At 60.1% G+C, this 22,221-nt stretch overlaps 1 protein-coding gene across 1 annotated transcript; it reads left to right on the forward strand.

Annotated features, from left to right (window-relative positions):
• The first annotated feature begins 8,020 nt into the window (after positions 1-8,020).
• DCAKD (dephospho-CoA kinase domain containing) lies at positions 8,021-15,354 on the forward strand. The gene is made up of 5 exons (XM_057416660.1): positions 8,021-8,172; positions 10,469-10,586; positions 12,432-12,635; positions 14,481-14,568; positions 15,048-15,354. Exons 2-5 carry the CDS (start codon positions 10,475-10,477, stop codon positions 15,331-15,333), a joined length of 690 nt encoding a protein of 229 aa, XP_057272643.1. The 5' UTR covers positions 8,021-8,172; positions 10,469-10,474; the 3' UTR covers positions 15,334-15,354.
• Positions 15,355-22,221: the final 6,867 nt, after the last annotated feature.

Consider the following 22,221-nt stretch of genomic DNA (forward strand, 5'->3'; position numbering starts at 1 on the left):
GCGCGCTGCATCCCACAGGAAAACCGCCTTCATCCATGGATGAAGCAGCTTTGGAGCAGCATTTCCCTGCCTGGGCTGCAGGGACAGACCTGACCGGTGTCACTTCTCGTTGGCATAGTGACACTGATATTTAGTAGTCATTAGGGAAGAGGGAGGGGAGAAGGGAGGTGCCGTAGGGATGCAGCAGCTTCCCACGAGGAGGTTTTTCCACCGCCCATCCCCATTCCCTGCTAAACTCAGTGTATTTATTGCAGTTTAAGTTATTCTCATCCATTTCCCGGTCTCCCGGTTCCCGGAGCTGTACTGGATGGTTCCCAGCCCATCCCGGTGTGTTTTGTACCGTATTTATTGCTGCCTGAGCCCCACAGACACATCCCTGCTCGGTTTTATACGCAATATAAATGGAAATAAACTATTTTTGCTCCAGAGTCCGGCTCTCTGCCTGTGCTGCCTGCGGTGGGGTGGGGGTGATGATGTGCGGCCGGGGCGCGGGGATACGGGGACAGAGACACGGGGCACAAGGGGACAGCATCCTTCGGGACCGGTCTGTGGCTGCTGCCATTGCCCGGCCCCGGCGCTTCCAAGGCGGGGTGGACCGGGTCCCCGGGTGGGGGGACCGGATGCGGCTGCCGCGGGGGTGGCGGCTTCCTCTGGCACCAGCACTTGGGCAAGAGCCGGTTCCTAGAAAGCATCGGAGCTGAGCGGCGGCAGCACCGAGCGGGGGCAACGGCACCAGCAGCGCCCCGGGAGCCGCCGGCAGCGCGGAGCATCCCTGCGCTGCGCCGGGAGGGTGCAGGAGCGCTCAGGGCTCCGTGCCCTGCGCTTGGTGGCAGCGGGGATGCTGCGGTCCCACTTTTGCTGCTGCCATAAAGGGAATCTGTCCCAGAGCTGCGCAGGGATGTGCCTGGAGCCCTCCTGGAGTTGCCACAACGGGATGGGACTTCCAGAACCGAGAAACGCGAAGAGGATGAAGAGCAAAGCCAAGCCAAGCCAAGGAAACCTGGGCATCCCCCCTGGGCTGTCCCTGTGCTCCCAGCCTTGCACCAACCCCGTTTCCTCCCACCAGTCCCATGCTCACGTCCCATGACCGCTGGCATCCCCGCACCACACTCAGCCTGGCCCCGGTGGGTGCCTGCGGGTGCCTGTTCCTGCCCTCCCTCAGTTTTCCCAGCCCTGGGAAGGGCCAAGCACGGAGCCCCCGTTGCCACCACCCTGCTCCGGTGCACGCACTGGGAGAGCAACCAGTGAGAGCCACGGCTCCTTCCTGCCCCGGCTTATCAGTGCTTACAGGAACCCCCTTCTCCCGCTCCAGCCCCTTCCTGGAAGGTGAAGAGCAGGAGCCAGGGCCAAGCATGGGGCTGCTGCCGGCAAATATTGACAGAGCTGGGAAGGCCGAGGGCCAGGTCCTGCTCTTTGCTCCGAGCTAACGGTAAAGACCAGCCCCAGGCAGAGGTGCCAGCTCCAGGCAGGACTCAACCCAAGCCCGGCCCCGCACAGCTCCTCCACTGCCTGCAGCAGGGTCTGTCCCTGCAGCAAAGCCCGGGAGCAGCCAGGACCTGAGCTCATCTCGGGGTCAGACAGGTCCTCACTCACCATCCAGCTGCCTGTTCCCTGCAGCATTGACCCAAAGCCCCCGGCACCGCATCAGACCCTCCCTGTGCTGCCTCTTCCTTGGCATCACCAAAGCACCCGCTTTGCAGCCCCCAGAACACAGAGTGAACCCTGCTAATGCCAAGGGGGGTTGGAGGCAAGAGCCCAGCCCTGGGGATGGTGCAGGGAGCGGGCTCAAGCCAAGGCACCCTGAGGAGAAGGCTGGTGCCCGGCTCCCCAAGCACCACTTCCCCCTTTGGCATGAGTCAAAGAGAGCACACACATGGCAGGAGCAGAGATGAAGCCGGCCCGGCCCTGCCACCCCCTCAGGGTCAGGGATTCGGGACAGTTCGATGTGGATTCACCACCAAAGCAGCTGACCCGTGCTGGGACAGCCCCGCTGAGGAGCCTCTCCCTGCACGGCGCTGGTGAGGCCGCGGTTACTCACCGGGTGCTGGGGACGTGCTGTGAACTCACGCTCACGTGGAGGAACTTCCAAGGGGAACTTGCAGCTTCCAGTGGGCTGGGAAGCAGGGGAGCATCTCTGTTCCACTGAGCCCAGCATCACCCGCAGCCCCCCCACACGCTGCTCTGGGCAATGGCAGAGCGAGTGCCATTGCCATCCCCTGCCCAGTCCAGGTCCTGGTGACTTCCTCTCCACCATCCCCACCACCAAGCTCAGGGGTTTGGGCGATGCCCAGCACCAGCTTTCTGTCCTGGCTCCTCGGCTGTGGGAGCAGGGGCCGGGTGCTCGCGCTCTGTGAGCTGAGAGCAGCGCGCATATGGGGTTTTAGGTGGCCAAGGCCACTGTCACCCCCCTGCAGAGGTGATGATCTTGGGACACGGTGGCTGCTATAGTGGGAAATCATTATACTGCTATACTGGAGCTAGCAAATTGGGACTGAGCAGCAAATCTCTTTGGGGGCATGGCCCATCCTCCCTGGGATGCATGGCAGCCCCATAGCCAATGTGATCATCCTAAAGCATGAAACCTCCCCCTGAACCCAGCCTTACAGCAAGGACCCGATGCCAGCACACAGGAAAGGTGCCTGCTCCCAGCGCAGTGGATGTGGCCTCAGCTGGGTGCTACTGCTGCAGGGCTGGGACACCTCAGGGCAGGAGCCTCCCTGTCGCTGGTCCCCACAGCAAGGTTACAGGTGGAAATTCAACCCCGGGCTGGCCAGAGCAGGACTGAGCAGAGGGATGAGGGGAAGGAGCAGGACCCGGGTCCAGGGGTGCTTTGCCAGCTGCCAACACGCACGAGGGGCCTGTGCACACCAGCAGCTTGTCCTGTCCCCGTCAGTGCTGCAGTCAAACTGCAGCAAATCTCCTCCTCTGTTTTCCCTGAGGACAACAACCCGGGTCTGGCTCCATGGGGAGAGGCCAGAGGGAGGAAAGCCATGGAAAACCCTGGGTGGGAGCTGCTCTTTGCATCCAGCGGCACATCCGCAGCACCTACATCCGCCAGGTCCACCACTGGTGGGCACTGACCCACACGAGCGTGGACCTCGCTGGAAACCAGGATGAGCTCTGCAGGGCTGGCTCTGCCCAGGGCGTGATGTGGGACATGTCTGGGGTCTCCTGCACTCGGGGACCTTGTCCTCTTCCTTCCCCAAACCTCAGGGATCCAAGCCACCGTATTTGTTGCTCTATGGCACAGAGGCATCTCCTTCCTCGCATCCCCAAAACGAGTGCTGCTCTCCCAGCAGGGCCAACCACACAGCTTTGACCTACCCAGAGGCACCAGCCAGCCTGGAAACCCCAGTGAGTACCACTTGCTCCTGGACCACATTAATGTCTTTAACAAGCACAAGAGAGCGGTGAAGAGGGTGGAAAATACCCTGGAGCAGCATCCAACCATTTATTTCAACAAGGCCAGGAAAAGGAGAGAACCTGAAGGGGAAAAAGGTTTAAAACCATCCCTGGGCTGAGCAGTGAATTCTGAATGCAGCCCGACAGAGAAATGTGGCTTTGAGGGATGAAGCTGGGCATGGAGACGCCTGCAGATGGCAAGGACACAGACCCAGAGCAGCCACCTGACACGATGGGGAGCTGTCAGCCTGTGGAGCAGAGATGTCTGCGGGACACGGAGCAGCTGAGCTGGTGCAGGCTTTCCATGGACAAAACCTGAACCTTCCTGGGGCCTCTGCAAATGGCATCTGCTGGCAAGGAAGATTCCCACCTATCCCCAAGTGAAACATCAGGAAGGAGCCAGCAATCGCTCAGCAGCAGGGGAACAAGCAGCGGTGCAGGGCGAGCTGCTCCACGAGCTGGGCTGGGATGAGAAGCCCCAGCTCTTCTCCAGCAGCACATTAAGCAGCAGAGCAGGGAGAGGAGCAGCCACGGAGCTGCTGAGCTCTGGCAGGACAGCACAAGTGATTACAGCAAAGCAGTGCTGACAGCACCATTGATCCTGGTGACAAATGCACCACGGGTTATGTTTTAAACTCCTTGCAGAGGAGCACGGGTGAGACCTGGCTGGGCAGAGCCCAAAGCAGGCAGGATAGCAGCACTGAGGTACTGGGGTGAGGCAAACGATCCACTGTGGAGCTGCAATAAACACAAGAGGGACGTGGAGCTCCTTGAGTGAGTCCAGAGGAGGCCACGGAGATGCTGCAGGGTTGGAGCAGCTCTGCTCTGGAGCCAGGCTGAGAGAGCTGGGCTGGGGCAGCCTGGACAAGAGAAGGCTCCTGAAGGGGAGACCTGAGAACAGCTCCAGTGCCTAAAGGGGCTGCAGGAAACCTGGAGAGGGGCTTGGGACAAGGGATGTAGGGACAGGCCAAGGGGAATGGCTTTAACCTGCCAGAGGGGAGACTGAGATGAGCTCTGAGGCAGAAGCTCTTCCCTGTGAGGGTGCTGAGGTGCTGGCACAGGGTGCCCAGAGAAGCTGTGGCTGCCCCATCCCTGGCAGTGTTCAAGGCCAGGTTGGACACAGGGGCTTGGAGCAAGCTGCTCCAGTGGAAGGGGTCCCTGCCCGTGGCAGGGGTTGGAGCTGGATGAGCTTTAAGGTCCCTTCCAACTCAAACCAGGCTGGGATTCTATGATTTCTTACCACTTTTAACACCACAAACTGATGGCACGAGGCAGGTTTGTGAGCACATCTGAAGGCAGACGCTGGAATCACCCCTTCCGAAGAGGACGGACACGTTTTCCCAGGTCACCTCCACATCGGGATGCTGCAGGTGTCAGATGAGACAAACAAAATCCTCCCAGACCCTGAGTATTCACCCGGTGTCACTTTGCTTCATAAATCAGAGCTGCCAACTCCCAGCTCGCTGCTAATGAGTTCAGCCCAACCAGCACCACTTCACCCCACGCCAGGCTCGCTGGATAAAGGCACTGAGAAAAAATCCTCCTTGATTTATGAGCAAAGCCATCGTGACCTGGAAGAAATCAGGGTGGAGTAAGGCAGGATGAGGTTTTGCATTCCCAGGGGCCGTGGTGTGGGGAAGAGCTCTGCTCCAGCTGGGAAATGAAAACCAACCCAGCAGCGGGCTCGCCAGCATGCTGGAAAACCTGAAGGACCAACTTGCTGCGCCTTGGGAAGCAGTCATTATAGGCATTTTCTATTTTAAAGTCCATTTAGGAAAGCAAACATCACCTTCTCTAGGCTCCAGTGTAGCTGCAGCCCCTTGGCCTCTCCTCAAATTAACAGAAATGTCCCACTGGTGTCCTGGGATGATCCAACACCAAAATCTGCGGCTGATGAGACCCACGAAGATGCGAGGGCTGAGGCTGGTTTCCCCCCTAGAAGGGTTAACTGCCAGCCCAGCTCCTGTCCCACAGCCTTCCTCCCCTATCTCCTTTCCAGCCTGCGCTGCTTTGAGGCTGGAGCACAGGTCCCAGAGCAGAGTGTGCCATTACTATGCTCCTTACAACATCCAGAACTGAACCCTGCATGACAGAGCACGGTGGTTGTCCCAGGAACATCCCCCTGCCAAACCCAGCAGCTGCCCCTCTCAGAAAGCCCCTTTTCCCCCCCAGGCTCCATCCAGTAACACCCAGTTCATGCTCCATGACCCTCCCTGAACACTCCCCACCTTCCCTGGGTGGTTTTGCCAACAACAGCCCCATTTCACAGGGCCGGGACACCCGAATCCTTGCTCTCATCACTGCCACTCGCTGCCTGTGACCTGCCAAACCCCACGGGCTGGCACCAGCTCCGGGGAGCAGAGCCCCTGCTGGTCTCTGCCCTTCCAGTGTCATTCCTCTGCAATGGGAATGAACCCTCCACAGCACTGGAGACACGACAGGAGCACAAAGGGTGACAACAGTGGGATTCGTTTGTGCTTTTCAGGGAGGAAATCGACTTGGACACCGCAGCAGAGAGCGGAGAAGCCACTTCCCTGTGCTAACACAGAACCACGGCACAGGAAGCTCAATTCCTCTTTCCTGGCATTAAAAGAAGTGTTGCTTTCGCTAAGTAATATTATGTCTTAAATCTCAGAGCCCACATCCAGAGACTCTCACCACGGGCAGGGCAAAGGCAGAGGCAGGACTCGGAGTGTTGCTCTGCAACCCCCTGGCAGCTCAAGGCACTTCCCCTGCCCTGTTTTGGGGGACAGTGACAGGAAACACTCCCCCACTCCAGTGTAACACAATGGTATGGAATCAACAGAAGCATTGAGAAAGAAACCCCCTCTTTTCCTACTGCTCGGTCTTTTCTAAGTGGATCCCCCCCTCATTAGGTTTTGGGGAAACAGGAGCTTTGCCAAAGCACTCCAAAGCCTCGCTTCTGATCACTGTGCCTGTCAGCCACGCTTCCAATGTTAGTTCCTGAGTGATCCAAGCTCTCTCCTTGTTACTGGCATTTCCCAGGCTGCCCAGTTAGCTCGTTGCACTTCCATGCTCACCCTAGTCCAGGCAGAAAACTGCATTTTAACTCCTGGAGGTTGCAGGCGGTGAGATACGGATCCTATGATGTGAAGAGGGCTCAAGAACACACCTTTTCCTGGCAAAGGGCAGGCTGAACGGCTGGGCTGGCAAGTAACAGTGATTAAGCACAGCGTCTCCTCTCTGCTTGGCTCTGCTTTCCACAAACCTAATCATGTCAGAGGGAAAGAGAATAAAGATCTCCCCAAGCCCAGCTAAACCTATTAGCCTGAGACACAGCGCCGCACCCGGGAGGCACATACACCATAAACAGGCATCTGTGCTGTCATAACAAAATCCTCTGCGATATTTCTTGAGTGACCTTTTATTCACTTTGGTTACCGGGCAGGCGGGATTGCCTCTGGAAAGCTGCTGGTGGAGGGAGAGGAGCTCTTCAAGGTGATGGGCTCCGCACCGCAGAGCTGCTGGGGCACAGGGTGAGAGGGAAGAGGAGTCTGGTGAGGCTCAGGGGCTCAAGACCTCTGGAAGCACACGATGTGGCATGAGCCCCGCATGGACATGCCCTGCTGCATGCAAAGCCAGCAGGAAAGGGGAGGAAAGCAACAGCTGAGGCAGCTCCTTGCCTTATCAAATAAAGCAGCGAGTAGTGGGAGGATTGCTGGGGATTTTAGATCTTTCCTGCCTAGATAAAGCCCTTCCTTGCCACATCCACTCGCTCCCAGCCTAACTGCTGTTAACCCACCATTGCACACCCGGCTCCTCAAACCACAAGACATCATCAGCCGAGCTTTGCAAAACCCTGGGCTGTTTCCAAGGTGAGGCCAGAACGGGTGTGCAGGAGCCTGGGCTTCTTCCAGGGCAGGCTCAGGCTCCGGGCAGCGGGATAACGCACCCTGGGTACCACCGTGGTGCTGGAGATGCTAGGGGGGATAACGGGACTTGTTACTGGGGACCATTGGGAATGGGAAGCGCATTCCAACACACGGACAAGAGCTGCGGGTTAGGCTCATTCCTGCTCATTCCGGCTGCTCCCCGACACGCTCCCATCACCGCCGTCAACGGGAGCCAGAGGCTCCGCCCCAATCGGCAGACTGACGGGCACCTGGACCAATCGTACAACAGGACGCTGCCTCGCAGCCAATCAGCACGCCCGCAGGGCGGGCCGCCGCTCACTTCCCTGCCACCGCCAGCCTCAATGGGCCCGGGCGCCGCTCACCGCCGGTTGGAGCCGTGCTCCGTCTCCTTCTCGCAGTCGTTGCAGTGCTCGGGGTCGTTCTCCCTCGGAGGCTGCGGAGACCTCGGCGGTGGCCGCCTCGCTGCTGTGTCGTCGTCGCCGCCGTCCGCCGCCTTGCAACGGGGCCTCGGCCTCTGCCGCACCCCCACAACAAAGCGAGCCGCGATTGGGAGATGGGCCGCGGGGCATGCCGGGACCGGTAGTCCGTGCCAGCATGCGGAGACCGGGCCGCCCCGGGACTACAGCTCCCGTCGGCCTTTGTGGACGTCCCGGGCCGGGGCTCGGTGGCGGGAGGGCTCGCTCACACGGGCGCAGCCGCGCGGACACCCGCTGCCCGGCTCTTGTGTCCGCTGTCCACCGCTGAGGCTGCGGGGTCCTCGCCCTCACTCGCTTCTTGCCTCAGCGAGCAGGCCGAATCCAATGAGGGAGGTGCTAATTGGCTGGCAGACCGTCCCCTTTCCCCACCAGCCAATAGGCGCGCGGGATGCTGCGCCGCGCATGAAGCCGGGCACAGGGTGAGTGCGTGAAGGCCCGGCCCGGGCGCTCCCGCGGCCCTCCCGGTCTGACCCCAACCCCCGGCCCTCGGGGGTGGCCGCGGCCCGGGCCCACCGGGACCGCGCCGGTTCGCAGGCAGGGCCGTGTCCGCGGAGGTCAGGCAGCGCATGGGGCTTGGTTGGGCACCCGCCGAGGGGTGGGTTCATGGCTGTGCCGGGGGTTCCCTTTCCCCACCGGTGTCATCACCGTCATGGCCGGACTTCGCCCACACACGTTTGGGAAGGGCTTCACGAGCGCGCTGATGGCTGAAGAGGCCGGTGTGGGATAGGCGCATCCGGCCGCAGGAAGCACAGCGGAAGGGCTCCGTGGGTGGTACCGCCGGGGTGCGGTGCTTTCTGCGTTGTCTGTTCCCCTCGGGACTGGTTCTGCGTGAGTCAGTGTGGTGTCTCCGGGTCTCCCAGCTGGAGGCCAAGGTGGACCACTGATGGTAGTCAATATGGCCAAGGCTGAGGTGTTGTTTCAGGGAGTCCTGGTATCTCTCTTTTGGGGTGCTTCTCTTGCGGCTGCCGGTGGCGAGTTCGCTGTAGAACACGATCCGAGGGAGGCAGTGATCCCTCATCCTAGAGACGGGCCCTGCCCAGCGCAGCTGCAAGTTCAGCAATACGGCGTCGGTACTGGTGACCCCTGCCTGTTCGAGGACAGTGACATTTGACACGTAGCCAGTCCTATGGATGTTCATACCTCCTGTATGAAGACAGGCTGAGGAAGTTGGGGCTGTTCAGTCTGGAGAAGAGAAGCTGTGTGGAGACCTCAGAGCAGCTTCCAGTGTCTGAAGGGGGCTATAGGGATGCTGGGGAGGGACTCTTCATCAGGGACTGGAGTGACAGGGCAAGGGGTAACGGGTTCAAACTTAAACAGGGGAAGTTTAGATTGGATCTAAGGAGGAAATTCTTTCCTGTGAGGGTGGTGAGGCACTGGAATGGGTTGCCCAGGGAGGTTGTGAATGCTCCATCCCTGGCGGTGTTCAAGGCCAGGTTGGACGGAGCCTTGGGTGCCATGGTTTAGTGTGAGGTGTCCCTGCCCATGGCAGGGGGGTTGGAACTGGATGATCTTAAGGTCCTTTCCAACCCGAACTATTCTATGGTTCTATGTTTAGAATTGTACGGAGGCAGCGCTGATGAAAGCGTTCAAGGAGTCGCAGGTGATGCGACTCCATCCAGGTACTGGTGCATTATATGGGTGCTCCCTTTAACTGCAGGCTCCTCAAGCCGAGCACCGGGTCTGCGAGTGCGCCAGAGCCGAGGGCAGCAGGAGCAGCGCTGGAGGTGGGATGGGGCCGGAGGACACGTTTCAGCTCTGTCCTCAGCCTCCATGGGCTCGGGACAGCCAACTCGTGCTGGAAAACCGGAGGAGCTGGGACACGGGGGAAGTTGGGGCACCTCGGTGTTTAAAAGCTGCTTTTCCAGCTCTGGGGTATATCCCCCAGGGCCCATTTCTCGCAGAGGGATAACTTGCCAGGTTTTCCCTGTGGCTTTCTGCTTTCCCCCCATTTGATTTAGTTGCTGCTGGCCAAATATACACCAAAATAAAGCAGATTTGGGGGAAAAGTGGTGCTGGCTCCTGCCTGTAACATCTGCAGGAGCCCCGGTACCCTTGTGTGCAGTTCAGCCACAGGCTCATTAAAGATTCATCCTTCCTACCACGGATCTGTACAGGCCCTGTGACAGCACAAGCGTTTTCAAGCCCCATTTGGCCGTGGTTTCTAGGTTATCCCTTCCAAGTGCTCTCTTACCCCTGCAGTAATTGTCACGGCAGAGGGACAGAAACAGCCAAGGTCGTTGGGAGCAAGTCCCAGCTGAGGCTGGAGGCCCGAGCATCGGGGTTACTGCAGCTGAAGCCTCGATGCACAAGAGGTTTCCATGTGGCTCTCGCACAAGTGGAGCCTCCATCCCGAGCGGGCCAAAGGCCTGATTCCCATCCTGCAGCCCTACCCCTTGCAGGCTGGTGCAGAGGGCATGGAATAGCGTGCTGGGGAGGGCAGGGTTTTAACCCACTGTGGTAAACAGAGGCACGGCCGCTCTGTCACACCAGGCCCAGCACAACACCAGGAAGGGCTCTGTACCACCAGGAATGGGGTTGGCATCAGTGGGCTTTCCATCAGCCACTGCTGTTTAGCATGAGTGCCCTCTCTGATTCCCTGTTGCTCCTTTAACCCCATCTGTTTGCCTTCCTCTTGGAAGGGGAAGGAGCCCATAGTGCATGAGGCGAACGGTCCCATCCTGACGTCTTTCCAAGGTCTTTTTCTCTCCGTTTCAGAGCACGATGTTCCTGGTCGGCCTCTCGGGGGGCATCGCGTCGGGGAAGAGCACGGTGGTGGCTGTGCTGCAGGAGCTGGGCTGCGCTGTGATTGACGCCGATGTTATCGCCAGGCAGGGTGAGCGCTGCTCGCTGAGCGGCTCCTGACAACCGGGGTTGCTGTGGGGAAGCGCAGACAGCAGAGGGTGCTCTGGGTACGGCAGATGAGGCTTTGCCTCCTCTTCCCAGGCTCTCTGGAGCTGCTGGCTCGGGGAGGATTGGATCGAGGATCTGCATTTAATAAAGTGAAAACCAAGATCGTGGCCTAATGAACACTGCGGGGAGATCTTGCCCTCGGTTTTCCTCTCCTGGAGTGCAGTGCTTCCCAGCTGAGAAAGCTGAAGATAAAGGTGGCTCTCTGTAAAGTAGGTTCTAATCTGATGTCCCCCCCTTAAACCCCAGGACACCCAACCCACAACCAATGTTAGGTGGCATTAGTGACAAGGTTGGAAAGGAATTTCCCTCCGTGCTGGATGTTGCTTGGTAACACTGAGGGGCTGGTCCACAAAATTCCTTGTGCCTCAAAACCAATAAACCAAAGGGGCTCCCAGTATCCCAGGTCAGTGGGAATTTGGGCTGTGGCACAGCACATCCGCCTCCTGCTGCTCCCCAAACCCGGTTCAGGAAAGACCCAGACCCGCAGCTGTGGTCCCCTCGCAGAGCTGGAGGTTTCATCCCTCTGTGCCCTTGGGATACCATGGAGAGCAGTGGGAGGAGCGGCCGACTGGGGATGCGGGAGGGCTGGGGGCTGAGCGTGGGGCAGGAGGTGCTGCTTTGAAGTGCCTGTGCTTTTCTGTTTGGGCAAGGGCTTCCCAAGGCTGTGATGCTCTGAACATTTTATTGCACTGTAATTCTCCTCAAGGTGTGGGAGATTTGCTGGAGGTGCTAAAAGCCCTCGGAGACGGTAGGAAAACACCGCAGCTGCTCGGTGTTGGGTTTCTACCAATCGCTTCCTTTTCCTCCAATTCCTTTTTTATCTGCGTTTATTTACTATGTGAACTTCCCCCATCCTCAAACTGCCTCCGTGTGAAATTCCATGGGAGAAAGAAATTGGCCTGAAAGATTTTTATTAGGTTGGGCTGAGGTTCCAACCTGTGGCAGCATTCCAGGCTTTTGGAGAGGAAATGATACACAGTCTGTGATTCTCTGTGCTTAGCCTCAGCTTGAGCTTCATGATGCTTTTATTACTGCATCCTTTGTGTTGGATGGGGTTTTGGTGGCTTTCAAATCCACTCATGTAACGTCAGAGGGCCTGCAAATACCTACTGGGAATCAATCTCTAAGAGGGTTTCTCTGCTCATGGCACTGAAGAATTGGGTGACTGAGGTGAAAGACAGTAAAAAAAGGATAAACCACGTTAGTAGCTGACTGTAGCAGTTGGGCTGTATTCACCCAGTGCTGAAGTTTGCAGCTCAAACAACCCTGCTGCTGGTCCTGGTCCCTTTGGGATCTCCCTGCTCCACTCCTCACCCTGCAGGTGATGGGAATTGCTCAGCCCCATTCCTGCCCATGCCTTGGGAATCATTCAGCCCCATTCCTGCCTGTGCCTTGGCTGTCAGCAGATCCTCCCAGCCACCCTGTGCCTCCTAACCCCGAGCAGCAGCAGCACAGGGAGGGTTGTGGCTCTGAATTAATGTGGGCAGGATGCTTCGATCTCTCGGGTGTCAGTGCTCAAAGGGACCTTGGGCTGAGAGGGGGTTTTGCAGCCCCTTTCCTGCAGCAGCACCGATGCAGGTGTGTGCTGGGCTGTGGTGCTGAGCCACGCTGCTCTCAGTGCAGTGTGTGCTGCACGCAGATGTGCTGCCCACCACGGAGAATGAGCTGGGTTATTTAATGAACCGAACTCAGCTGAGGCCGATCACTGATGCAAACAGCAACTGTGCTGTAGAACTGGCTCTAACCTCCAGCTGTTTCATGTTCTCAGTGGTGCAGCCCCAGCTCAAGGCCTATCAGCAGATAGTGCATCACTTTGGCACCGAGATCCTCCTGGAGAATGGGGAGATAAATCGTGAGGCTCTGGGAAGCATTATCTTCTCCCAGCCGGAGAAGCGGCAGCTGCTGAACTCCATCACCCACCTGGAGATCCAGAAGGAGATGCTGAAGCAGATCTTGAAGTACTTTGTGTTAGGTAAGAGGCTGTGTCCCAGCACACCGGGACTCCTCCTCGAGCGGGAGCTCTACCTGCTTGCTCTGCCTTTGGTTTTAAAGTGGGGAGAGGGACAGGGAAGGACAAAAGGAACCGACATTGAGTGACGGCCTTTGTGCTCCGCCACCGGTGGCCTTTAGCGTTGGTGTTTGGAGGATTCATTCCTGCCTTTCACTGCTGCCCTTCACCACCTTCTTCTGTGGCTTAAAGTACATCTGTAGGGCCTGAGCAAAAGCATTGTGAGGCCTCTTCTGAGATTACTTGATGTATAATGTCATACCTTCCGAAACGGGCAAGTATTCCTGCCTGCCGCCAGCCTGCCCGGCCTGCCAGGGAAGCTGCGGAGCCCTTTTAGTCTCGATAAGGTGAGAACTGGGCTGACAGCTGTGTCTTCCAAAGTCCTGCTTTTCCCCCTGGTAAATGTAACAAATACAGCTGTCAAACTTGGTCTAATCAAATGCCAGATAACATCACCAGCTGGTTTGGAGGTCTCTGTGTAGACAGAAGGATGTCTTAATAGAGTCAGTCTGGTTTCATAGAGCTTATCAAAGCTGAGCCCTGTGACAGCTGAATAGGCCTGTGCCGGGGCACTGCAGGAGCCGTGCTCTGCTGCAGGGTGAGGAGGAGGAGGAGGCACAAAGGAAGCAACAGGCAGGAAAGCCGGGAGCCAGAGATGGAGTCTTGTACCCAGGGCTGCAGGCTCGGGAGGCGGACGCTGTCCTGCCCCTCAGCAAGAGCACCGAGTGTCTTCTGCAGGCTGCTTTGTCCTCATTAGTCAGGTTTTAATGATTTGGGATAGCTGGATGCTGTCTCTAAGGATGGCTCTGCAAGGAAAGCTTGTATCGATCCAACTGGAGGGCAGCAAGAAGTCTCTCTGGGCGGAGATGCTGGTAAAATGGTCGCTTGGTGGATGAGGATGTCTTTGTCAAGGCTGTTATTGCCGTGGCCAGCTCAGCTGGAGGGGTTTGGGTTGTAAAGAGGGGACACCAGTGAAACTGGAGAACTGGAGGTGTCCTCATGGCTGGGGGACACAGAGGGGAGCGAGGTCCTGACTTTGAGCTTTCCCCTGCCCTCACCTCCTCCCCGAGTGCAGCAGGATGTGCCCCACATCCCCAAATACTGCTGTCTGTGGGAGACAGGGAGACATGGAGAGCCTGGGGTGGGCTGCAGGGCCCAGGAGGATGGTGGCTGGTGGGTACGAGCTCTCCTCTGCAGCTGCTGTGTGGTGATGGGGTTTTAAACCAAGCTGGCCCAGTTTTGGGGAGGTTTCAGCCCCCAGGGCTGTGCCAGTGTCACAGCTGCAAAAAGTCTGCAAGATTTCCTTGCTCCCATTGGAAAACTGGAAGTGTTGAAGCGAAGCCTTCCATAAAGGGAAGCAAATTGAGCTGGGAAACATCAGCTCAAGCGGCTGCAGTCGGGTGAAGCCCTGGACAAGTGAAAGAGAGGAGAGCAGATTCTGCTGTGAGTGTTGCTCCCCTGGAGAGCCCAGCAACAGCGATGTGGCTGTGGCTCCCGCCAGGCAGGAACAGGCACTTTCATTTGAGCTCCTTTCAGCTCCTCATTATATTTGTGCAGCTTCACCTTTGCTCGGAGATCAGCCAGGTTAGGGTTTGTTGGCTCTGCTTTTTCTCCCCCCTCTGGAAACTAGGAATGAAACCACATCCTGAGAGGGAGGAGGGCAGGAAGGCTCTGCTCTCCTCTCGGCTGTCATGTGGAGCTCTGCTGCTGGAGCAGCTGTGGCTGCAGTGTGTGTGCAGCATGGGAGATAGGGGAATCCAAGTAATGCTGTTCCCTTGTTGGGGGGGGGGGGGGGGGATGTTCCTGCAGGCTACCGCTACGTGATCCTCGACATCCCTCTGCTCTTTGAGACCAACAGACTGACCAAGTTGATGAAATACACGGTCCTGGTTTATTGGTAAGTGCAGTGTGAGCCATGAGGCTGGGATGCTGCCGCCTCTCTGAGAGGCTGGAGGGGACCATCATGGCCCTCCTGCTCTGGTGAGGATTTAGCCACAGCCCCGGCGCAAAGCCTGTGAGCAGCATCAATCTCTTTCCTGGAGGTATGAGGAGTGAGGGGTGGCACCTCCCTGTATCCTAGTGTGCAAGGGGCCTCTTACTGCGGTTTTCCTGCAGCCTGGCACCGTTGTGACAGGGGAAGTCGCTGTCTTTAGGCCTTCCACAACCTGCGCCCTGTTGGCTGGGGCAGGCTTTAGGGTGTTATGGGCCTGGCAGTGCTGCAGGGGTGCCTGTGCTGCTCTGAGTGCAGGATGCCCACACAGGGCACATCTCTCTCCCTCCCCCCCCCCCCCCCCCCAACTTCTGCTGAGGAAGGCAGGCAGAAGCCTCCTCTTCCTCCCTCAGAGCCCACCTCACCCCGTCCTCCCCTGCCGGCAGCAGCCCCGGGGCGCAGCTCTCCCGGCTCATGCGGAGGAATGGGCTGTCCCAGGCGGAGGCAGAAGCTCGCATCCGCTCCCAGCTCCCGCTGGAGGAGAAGCGCAGGCTTGCAACTCACATCATCGACAACTCCGGCGAGCGGGAGAGCACCCGCCGGCAGGTCCTGAGGCTCCACAGCCACCTCGAGGATTCCCTGCATTTCCTCTGGGCGCGGCTGGCAGCGGGCACGGCTGTGGCCGGCCTCGGGGCGCTCGTGTACCTCCTCCTCCGGCATTTCAGCTCGTAATTCACCTGCTCTTGCTGTTGTGCGAGGGGCCTGGATTTCCACCTTTGAAAAGAGCACTGAAAGGCCACCTCCTTTAATGAGCTTTGCCGGCTGAATGCAGACAGCGGGGTGAGGCGTCTCCCTGCAGCCTGCCCAAGGGGAGGGTGGTTCTACAGCACCGTCGCCCCTCTCCTTTCTTCCTGCCTGTGGGATGGGACCGTTCCCCTTGCATGGCTGTGGCCAGTGGAGGGAACACGTCCCTTGTTTTCCCCCTCCTGGGTCTGTGTGGTGGGACTTCAGTGGGTTTAGGCACTTTAATGTCTTCCGGGACAATCTTTGCCAATCTTCTAATACCTAAAAGAGGCCTACAAGGAATCTGGAGAGATTTTTTTACAGGGAAATGTAGGGACAGGCCAAGGGGAATGGCTTGAACCTGCCCGAGGGGAGACTGAGATGAGCTCTTAGGCAGAAGCTCTTCCCTGGGAGGGTGCTGAGGCGCTGGCACAGGGTGCCCAGAGAAGCTGTGGCTGCCCCATCCCTGGCAGTGCTCAAGGCCAGGTTGGACACAGGGGCTTGGAGCAAGCTGCTCCAGTGGAAGGGGTCCCTGCCCGTGGCAGGGGTTGGAGCTGGATGAGCTTTGAGGTCCCTTCAACCCAAACCAGGCTGGGATTCTGTGAATCCATTCACTGGGGATGCAGGGGGGGGGGGGGGGGGAGGTGGCTTCCCAGGTCCTGTTTCTGCTCTTGGGTGTCCCCAGGTTGATCCCTTCCTGGCTCCCAGCCCCGGCTAGGCTGAATTCAGACATGGAATTCCCCCTTCTTGCACGCTGATTTAATGGAAACGTGCTCAGTCCCCAGGGGCTGGCAGCCAGCGCCTCCTTGCACATCGTGCAGGCTGGGTGCTCAGCTCCCCCTCCCTCCTGCCCTCTGTTTCTGCCTTTATCCCTTAGGGGTCACCCTCGGCGTTGGCTGAGGGTCTGATTCATCCTCGGAGCAGGCTGAGCCCTGAGCCCCTGCCTTGTTAGAGCTCATCGAGCGCTGTTAGAGCTCTCCGGCAGCGGCAGTGTTCCCGCAGGGAGCTCCAGCCCGGGCTCCTCGCATTTGTTTTAATAAAGCGCTAACCAGCAGCCGGCTCCCTGCAGCTCCACAAGCGGGGGGCTGCGAGCGCTGCTCTTTCCTGGCCCATTCCCAGGTTGTTCCTATGCCGGGGCACGCCGCGCTCGGTAAAGTTCAGCACACACGAGCGGGGCTGATGTGCGCGCTGAGTACACAGCTCCTGGGGAGCCTGGGGGAGCCTCAGCCCCTGCCGTGAGCTTCCATGGGGGGGGGGGGGGGGGGGGGGGGGGGGCATGGCTTTGTGTTGGCTCCAGGCACTGCATGGGCTGGGGCTGGCTTCCTGGGGGGCGATTTGGGGGCTGGCTGTGGTTTTCTATGGCGGTGCTTTCCCCTTGGGACAACTGTGTCCTGCTGCCACCCCCCTGTCCCACTGCCACAACCCTGTCCCACTGCCATAACCCCTGTCCCACTGCCACAACCCTGTCCCGCTGCCACCCCCCTGTCCTGCTGCCACCCCCTGTCCCACTGCCATAACCCCTGTCCTTCTGCCACCCCCTGTCCCGCTGCCACCCCCTGTCCCGCTGCCACCCCCTGTCCCGCTGCCACCCCCCTGTCCCACTGCCACCCCCCTGTCCCACTGCCACCCCCTGTCCCACCGCCACAACCCTGTCCTTCTGCCACCCCCTGTCCCGCTGCCACCCCCCTGTCTCCCTGCCCTGGCAATAGGGAAAGGCCGGCGTTGCAGCCCCTGCCCACCTCCTGCCTGTGCAGGCAGGGATGCAGCAGAGCCAGGCAGCATCCTCACTGTCCCCTGTGCCAGCACAGGGACCTTCCCCAGGCGTCACAGCCCCTTTTTGGGACCGAGCCCCCTTCCCACCCCATGGCCATGCCCTGAGCCCAGCTCTGCCCCCGGGGCTCCTGTGCCTCACTCGCCTGCGGTGCTCCCTGTGCAGCCCCGACCCTCGGTACCCCCCTTTGCGGGCAGTGCCGGGGGAGCGCGACCCCTCCGCGCATCCCTCCCCTGCTTTGCGCTCCGTTAATGGCGGTGCCGAGCCGTGAACCGGGGCTGGAGCCGGAGCGCTGCGGGGGAAGGGGCTGCGGGAGCAGGGGGGAGCCGAGACCGGCCCCGTAATCGCGTTTGCGGCTCCGCTGCGGCCCTGCTGACGTGCGCCAGCCGCTAACAGGGTTAGCGGGGCGGGGGGGGCTGGCTTTGGGGTGACCCGGGTTGAGCCCCCCCTTCCCCATGTGGGCTCAACCCACCCTGGTCCCCCTTCCCCAGGGAAGGGTTCCGGAGCTGGGGGCTCGGCCGCAGAGTGCAGCCCCCCTCGGGGCCAAGCGGCAGCGCTGGTGACGGATGAGTCTGCTGGGTGGCATCGACAGCGCGATTGATGGCCCTGCTGGGGGCCTGAAGGGCAGCGCAACCCAGCCGGGGTGGTGGGGCGGGACGGACACATCCTGAGCCCTTATCCCCAGCACTGGCGCTGGGTGCTGAGACCGCCCCGGCTCATCGCACCTCCCGCCATGGGTCGGGAGCCGGGCCCGTCCCGCAGCCGCGTTTCACTGCTGGCAATGGCGGTGGATCCGTTCTGCTGCTGCTGCTGCTGCTGCTAAGGGCTTGTGAGGGACGGACACCCCCATCCCGCTGCACAGCCTTCCCGTACACATCCTGCTGCACCCCATCCCGCTGCACCCCATCCCGCTGCACCCCATCCCGCTGCACCCCCATCCCGCTGCACCCCATCCCGCTGCACCCCCATCCCGCTGCACCCCATCCCGCTGCACCCCATCCCGCTGCACCCCCATCCCGCTGCACCCCTATTCTGCTGCACTCATATCCTGCTGCACGCCATCCTACTGCACCCCATCCCACTGCACCCTGTCCCTGGTGTATCCCATCCTGCTGCAACCCATCCCACTGCACCGCTTCCTGGTGTACCCTATCTTGCTGCACCCCATCCTGCTGCACCCCCATCCTGCTGCACCCCATCCTGCTGCACCCCCATCCCACTGCACCCTGTCCCGCTGCACCCCATCCCGCTGCACCCCCATCCCACTGCACCCTGTCCCTGGTGTACCCCATCCTGCTGCAAACCATCCCACTGCACTGCTTCCTGGTGTAGCCTATCCTGCTGCACCCCTATCCTGCTGCACCCCATCCTGCTTCACCCCTATCCCACTGCACCCCGTCCCTGGTGTACCCCATCCTGCTGCAACCCATCCCACTGCACCGCTTCCTGGTGTACCCTATCCTGCTGCACCCCTATCCTGCTGCATCCCATCCTGCTGCATCCCCATCCCACTGCACCCCATCCTGCTGCAACCTGTCCCTGGTGTACCCCATCCTGCTGCACCCCCATCCCACTGCACCCCTATCCCACTGCAACCCGTCCTTGGTGTACCCCTTCCCCAGTGCATCCCACTCCTGGAGCACCCCTTACCTGGAGCATCCTGTCCCAGAGCACTCTCCCTGCAGAGCACCATCCCAGGGTATCCACTGGGAATGGCAAGTGCAGATGTGCTGGAGCTGGCAGGATCCCCCCTCCAGGGCTATAGGGACATGATGACATCCCCCACCAGGGACTGTCCCCAGGTGTGGGCTTGGTGGGGGCCCCAATACCTACAAGGGAGGAACCCCCAGTGGGGGGAGCCAGGCTGCAGGGCCCGCCTGTGGTGTCACCACATGGCACTGGTGCCACCTGTGTCACTGCGTGGCCCTGGATGTCATCGCTGGCACCATCCCTGCATGGTCCCTGCGGTGCAGCACAGTGTCCCTGTCACTGCACAGCCCCTGGGGTGTCACAGTGACACCGTGGCTGCCCAGTCCCACTCTGTCACCCAGTGCTGCGGCACAGCCCCATGGTCTCGCAGTGTCACTGGTGCAAGCTGTGGGGTGTCACTGTCACTGCGTGGCACCCAGGGGTGTCACTGTCACTGCGGGGCCACCGGGTGCCACGCGGAGCCACTGCAGCTCCCGTGGGTTGTCACCCAGAGTCACCATCAGTGCCTGGCGCATGGGATGTCACACGGTGCCCTGTCACTGCATGGCCCACGGGCTGTCACCCCGCGTCACCGTCACTGCTGTCCCGCAGTGTATCATCCAGTGTTGCTGTCACTGCATGGCCCAAGGGCTGTCACCCACTGTCACCATCACTGCATGGCCTGGGGTGTCGCATGCTGGCATTGTGCAGGACACCCTCCAGTGCCACCCCCTGCACCTCCCGCAGGCTGTCACCCAGTGCCACTGCGCACCCTGGCCATGGGGCACACTGGGGACAGCACCGCAGGTCCCAGCAGCTCCAGTCCCCGCTGCTCCAGCCCCATGTTCCCTTGAGCCCATCCCGGATCCGGTGCCCCATCCCTCCCCAGCCAGGCTCTCAGCAGCACCACAGCCCTTAATTGCAGCGCAGTGGGGGGGCATGAGTCCCGCTGTGTCCGTAATGAGAGGCATCGGGGTCGGGATGGGGACGGGAACTGGGATGGGGACAGGGGGGACACCTGCAGCTGTGCTCCCCCATGGGCAGGGGCAGTGCCCGGTGTTGGGCTGGGGTGCACTGGCACGTCCCTGTTCCCAGGGCCAGAGCTGGTCAATGAGCCTGCCACTGGCCAGCAAGACCTGGGCCCAACGGGTCAACTGGCCATGCAGCCAGCAAGCTAGCCCACCTCTTAGCCAGCCAGCCAACTGGTTAGCCAGCCACCAGCCAGCCAGCCAGGTAGTTGGCCACCAGTTACCCAGTGCCAGCTAGCCAGCCAGCCAGCAGCCACCCAGTCAGGCGAGTGAGCAGGTAGCCAGCAAACAGCCACCTTAGTGGCCTTCAAGCCAACCAGCCCGTTGGCCATCCAACCATGCAGCCAACTGGCCAACCCTCTGTCCAAGTGTGCAACCAACCAGTGAGCCATCCATGTGGATGTATAGGTGCGTGGATGCATGGACATGTGTCCTATGTGGATGTGACATACGTGGATGAATGCGCAGATGGAAGGGTGCATGAACAGATGCATGGCGGGATGCAGGGACACAGGATGGATGAGTGGATGATGGACAAATGGATGCATGCATACATGTGTGGATGAATTCATGGATGGAAGGATGTGTGGATGCAAGGAGGTGCGGGTTGGTGAATGGATGGATGGATGGATGGATGGATGGATGGATGGATGGATGGATGGATGGATGGACGGATGGACGGATGGAGGGATGGATGGATGGATGGATGGATGGATGGATGGATGGATGGATGGATGGATGGGTGGATGGATGGATGAAAGGATGGATGAATGGATGGATGGATGGATGGATGGATGGATGGATGGATGGATGGATGGATGGATGGATGGGTGGATGGATGAAAGGATGGATGGATGGATGGATGGATGGATGGAGGGAGGGATGGATGGATGGGTGGATGGAGGGATGGATGGATGGATGGATGGATGGATGGATGGGTGGATGGATGGATGGATGGATGGATGGATGGATGTGCTCCCACAGCCCCTTCTGGGCCCCATCCTGGGCACACAGCATGAGTTTGGGGGCCAGCACCTAAAACCATCAGGGACAGTTTGCGAGCAGCAGCTCCTTTCCCAAGCTCAGCAGCGTGGGCTGACATCGGGGTTGTTGGTTGTTTCCAGCTCCCAGTGCCATGTTCCTGCTGAGCCATCAGTGCTGCCACAGCAGCAGCACAGCGCCCCTGTGCCCCCCCGAGGGGAAACTGAGGCAGGGCCCAGCACTGCTCCCCACAAAAACCCCTTCCCTGACCCAAATCCCCCTTCCTGAGCTCCCCAGCGAGCCATGGGGGGATGCATCCCGCCGGCAGCGTCCCCTCGGTGTCACCCACCCCGCTCCCCGCGTGATGCTGCAGAGCAAACAGCGGCAGGCTCGGCCGCGCATCGATTGTGCCGGCGCTGCTGTTTGCTTAACCTTTGCAGAGGAGCGGCAGCGGCTGGCGTCGAGCAGAGCCAGCGCCGCAGCCGCTGCCGCAGCCACCGCTGCCACCGCTGTCACCTCCCGCCTTTGTCCTTCCTCCTCAAACAGGGCCCTTCGGAGGTTTGTGATCCGTTTTCCATCCCCAGGGGGATGCAGCCGGCCTGGGGGACTGCGCTGCGTCACCTCCTCATGCAGGGGTTGGGAACAGGGGCAGGGAGCACCTTGGGGTACCCGGCCAGGACCAGCTGCGGCGTTGGTCCCACCCCACGGCAGTGGTGAGGCCGTCCTGGCTCGGCTGTAGGGACATGGCCTGTGGACGTGGTACCCATGCCATGGGGACGTGGTGGCCCAGGGTGATGAGGTGGCCTGGGGTAGTGGCCATGCCATGGGAGCACAATGGCCTGTGGCAAATGACTTGGGCTGGGGTCCCCACTGCAAGGACCCAGTGGCCAGGACCAGGGATGTCCCCTGAATCCTTCAGTGCCCTGATGCAGCCGGGGTGTGCCTGGGACCCCCATGGCCACCCCATCCCCACGCAAAGCCCCTGCCCACCGGGGGCACTGTGCGGCCGTGACTCAGGTCTGGTGGCTTCAACCGGGTGTGATTTTAGGTGCTTGTTAAAACAGAAGGAGAATTAATGGGGTGAAGGGGGGGGGGAGAGGGGCAGAATGGAGGAAAGAGCCAGGGAAGGAACCAGTGCCATGATGGTGACAGCTTGAGGGGGGACACGGGGCTGGCAGCCCCCCCCCCCCCCCCCCCCCCCCAGCCTCGTTAAGCCCCAGGAATAAATCACCTCCTTAAAGCTGACTAATTGATTCTTGCTCATCAAAGTAAAGCCTCTGTGGGAGCTGGGGACGATCGATGGGCTGCCGAGTGTCCCCTCGGTCCCCTCCTCTTTTGGGCTGGGGGGGCTGTGTCCCCCTCCCCCCG

The sequence above is a fragment of the Pezoporus wallicus genome, unplaced genomic scaffold (assembly GCF_028554395.1).
Source record: "Pezoporus wallicus isolate ANWC-B61680 ecotype Strahan unplaced genomic scaffold, APGP_CSIRO_Pwel_v1 scaffold_7850, whole genome shotgun sequence".
Classification (NCBI taxonomy): domain Eukaryota; kingdom Metazoa; phylum Chordata; class Aves; order Psittaciformes; family Psittacidae; genus Pezoporus; species Pezoporus wallicus.

What these genes read in the sequence shown, in the direction of transcription:
- DCAKD (XM_057416660.1), top strand. Translation starts at nt 10,475, where the DNA reads ATGTTCCTGGTCGGCCTCTCGGGGGGCATCGCGTCGGGGAAGAGCACG. An exon ending in CGATGTTATCGCCAGGCAGG is followed by an intron (nt 10,587 to 12,431) that starts GTGAGCGCTGCT and finishes TCATGTTCTCAG; the next exon opens with TGGTGCAGCCCCAGCTCAAG. An exon ending in TACACGGTCCTGGTTTATTG is followed by an intron (nt 14,569 to 15,047) that starts GTAAGTGCAGTG and finishes CCCTGCCGGCAG; the next exon opens with CAGCCCCGGGGCGCAGCTCT.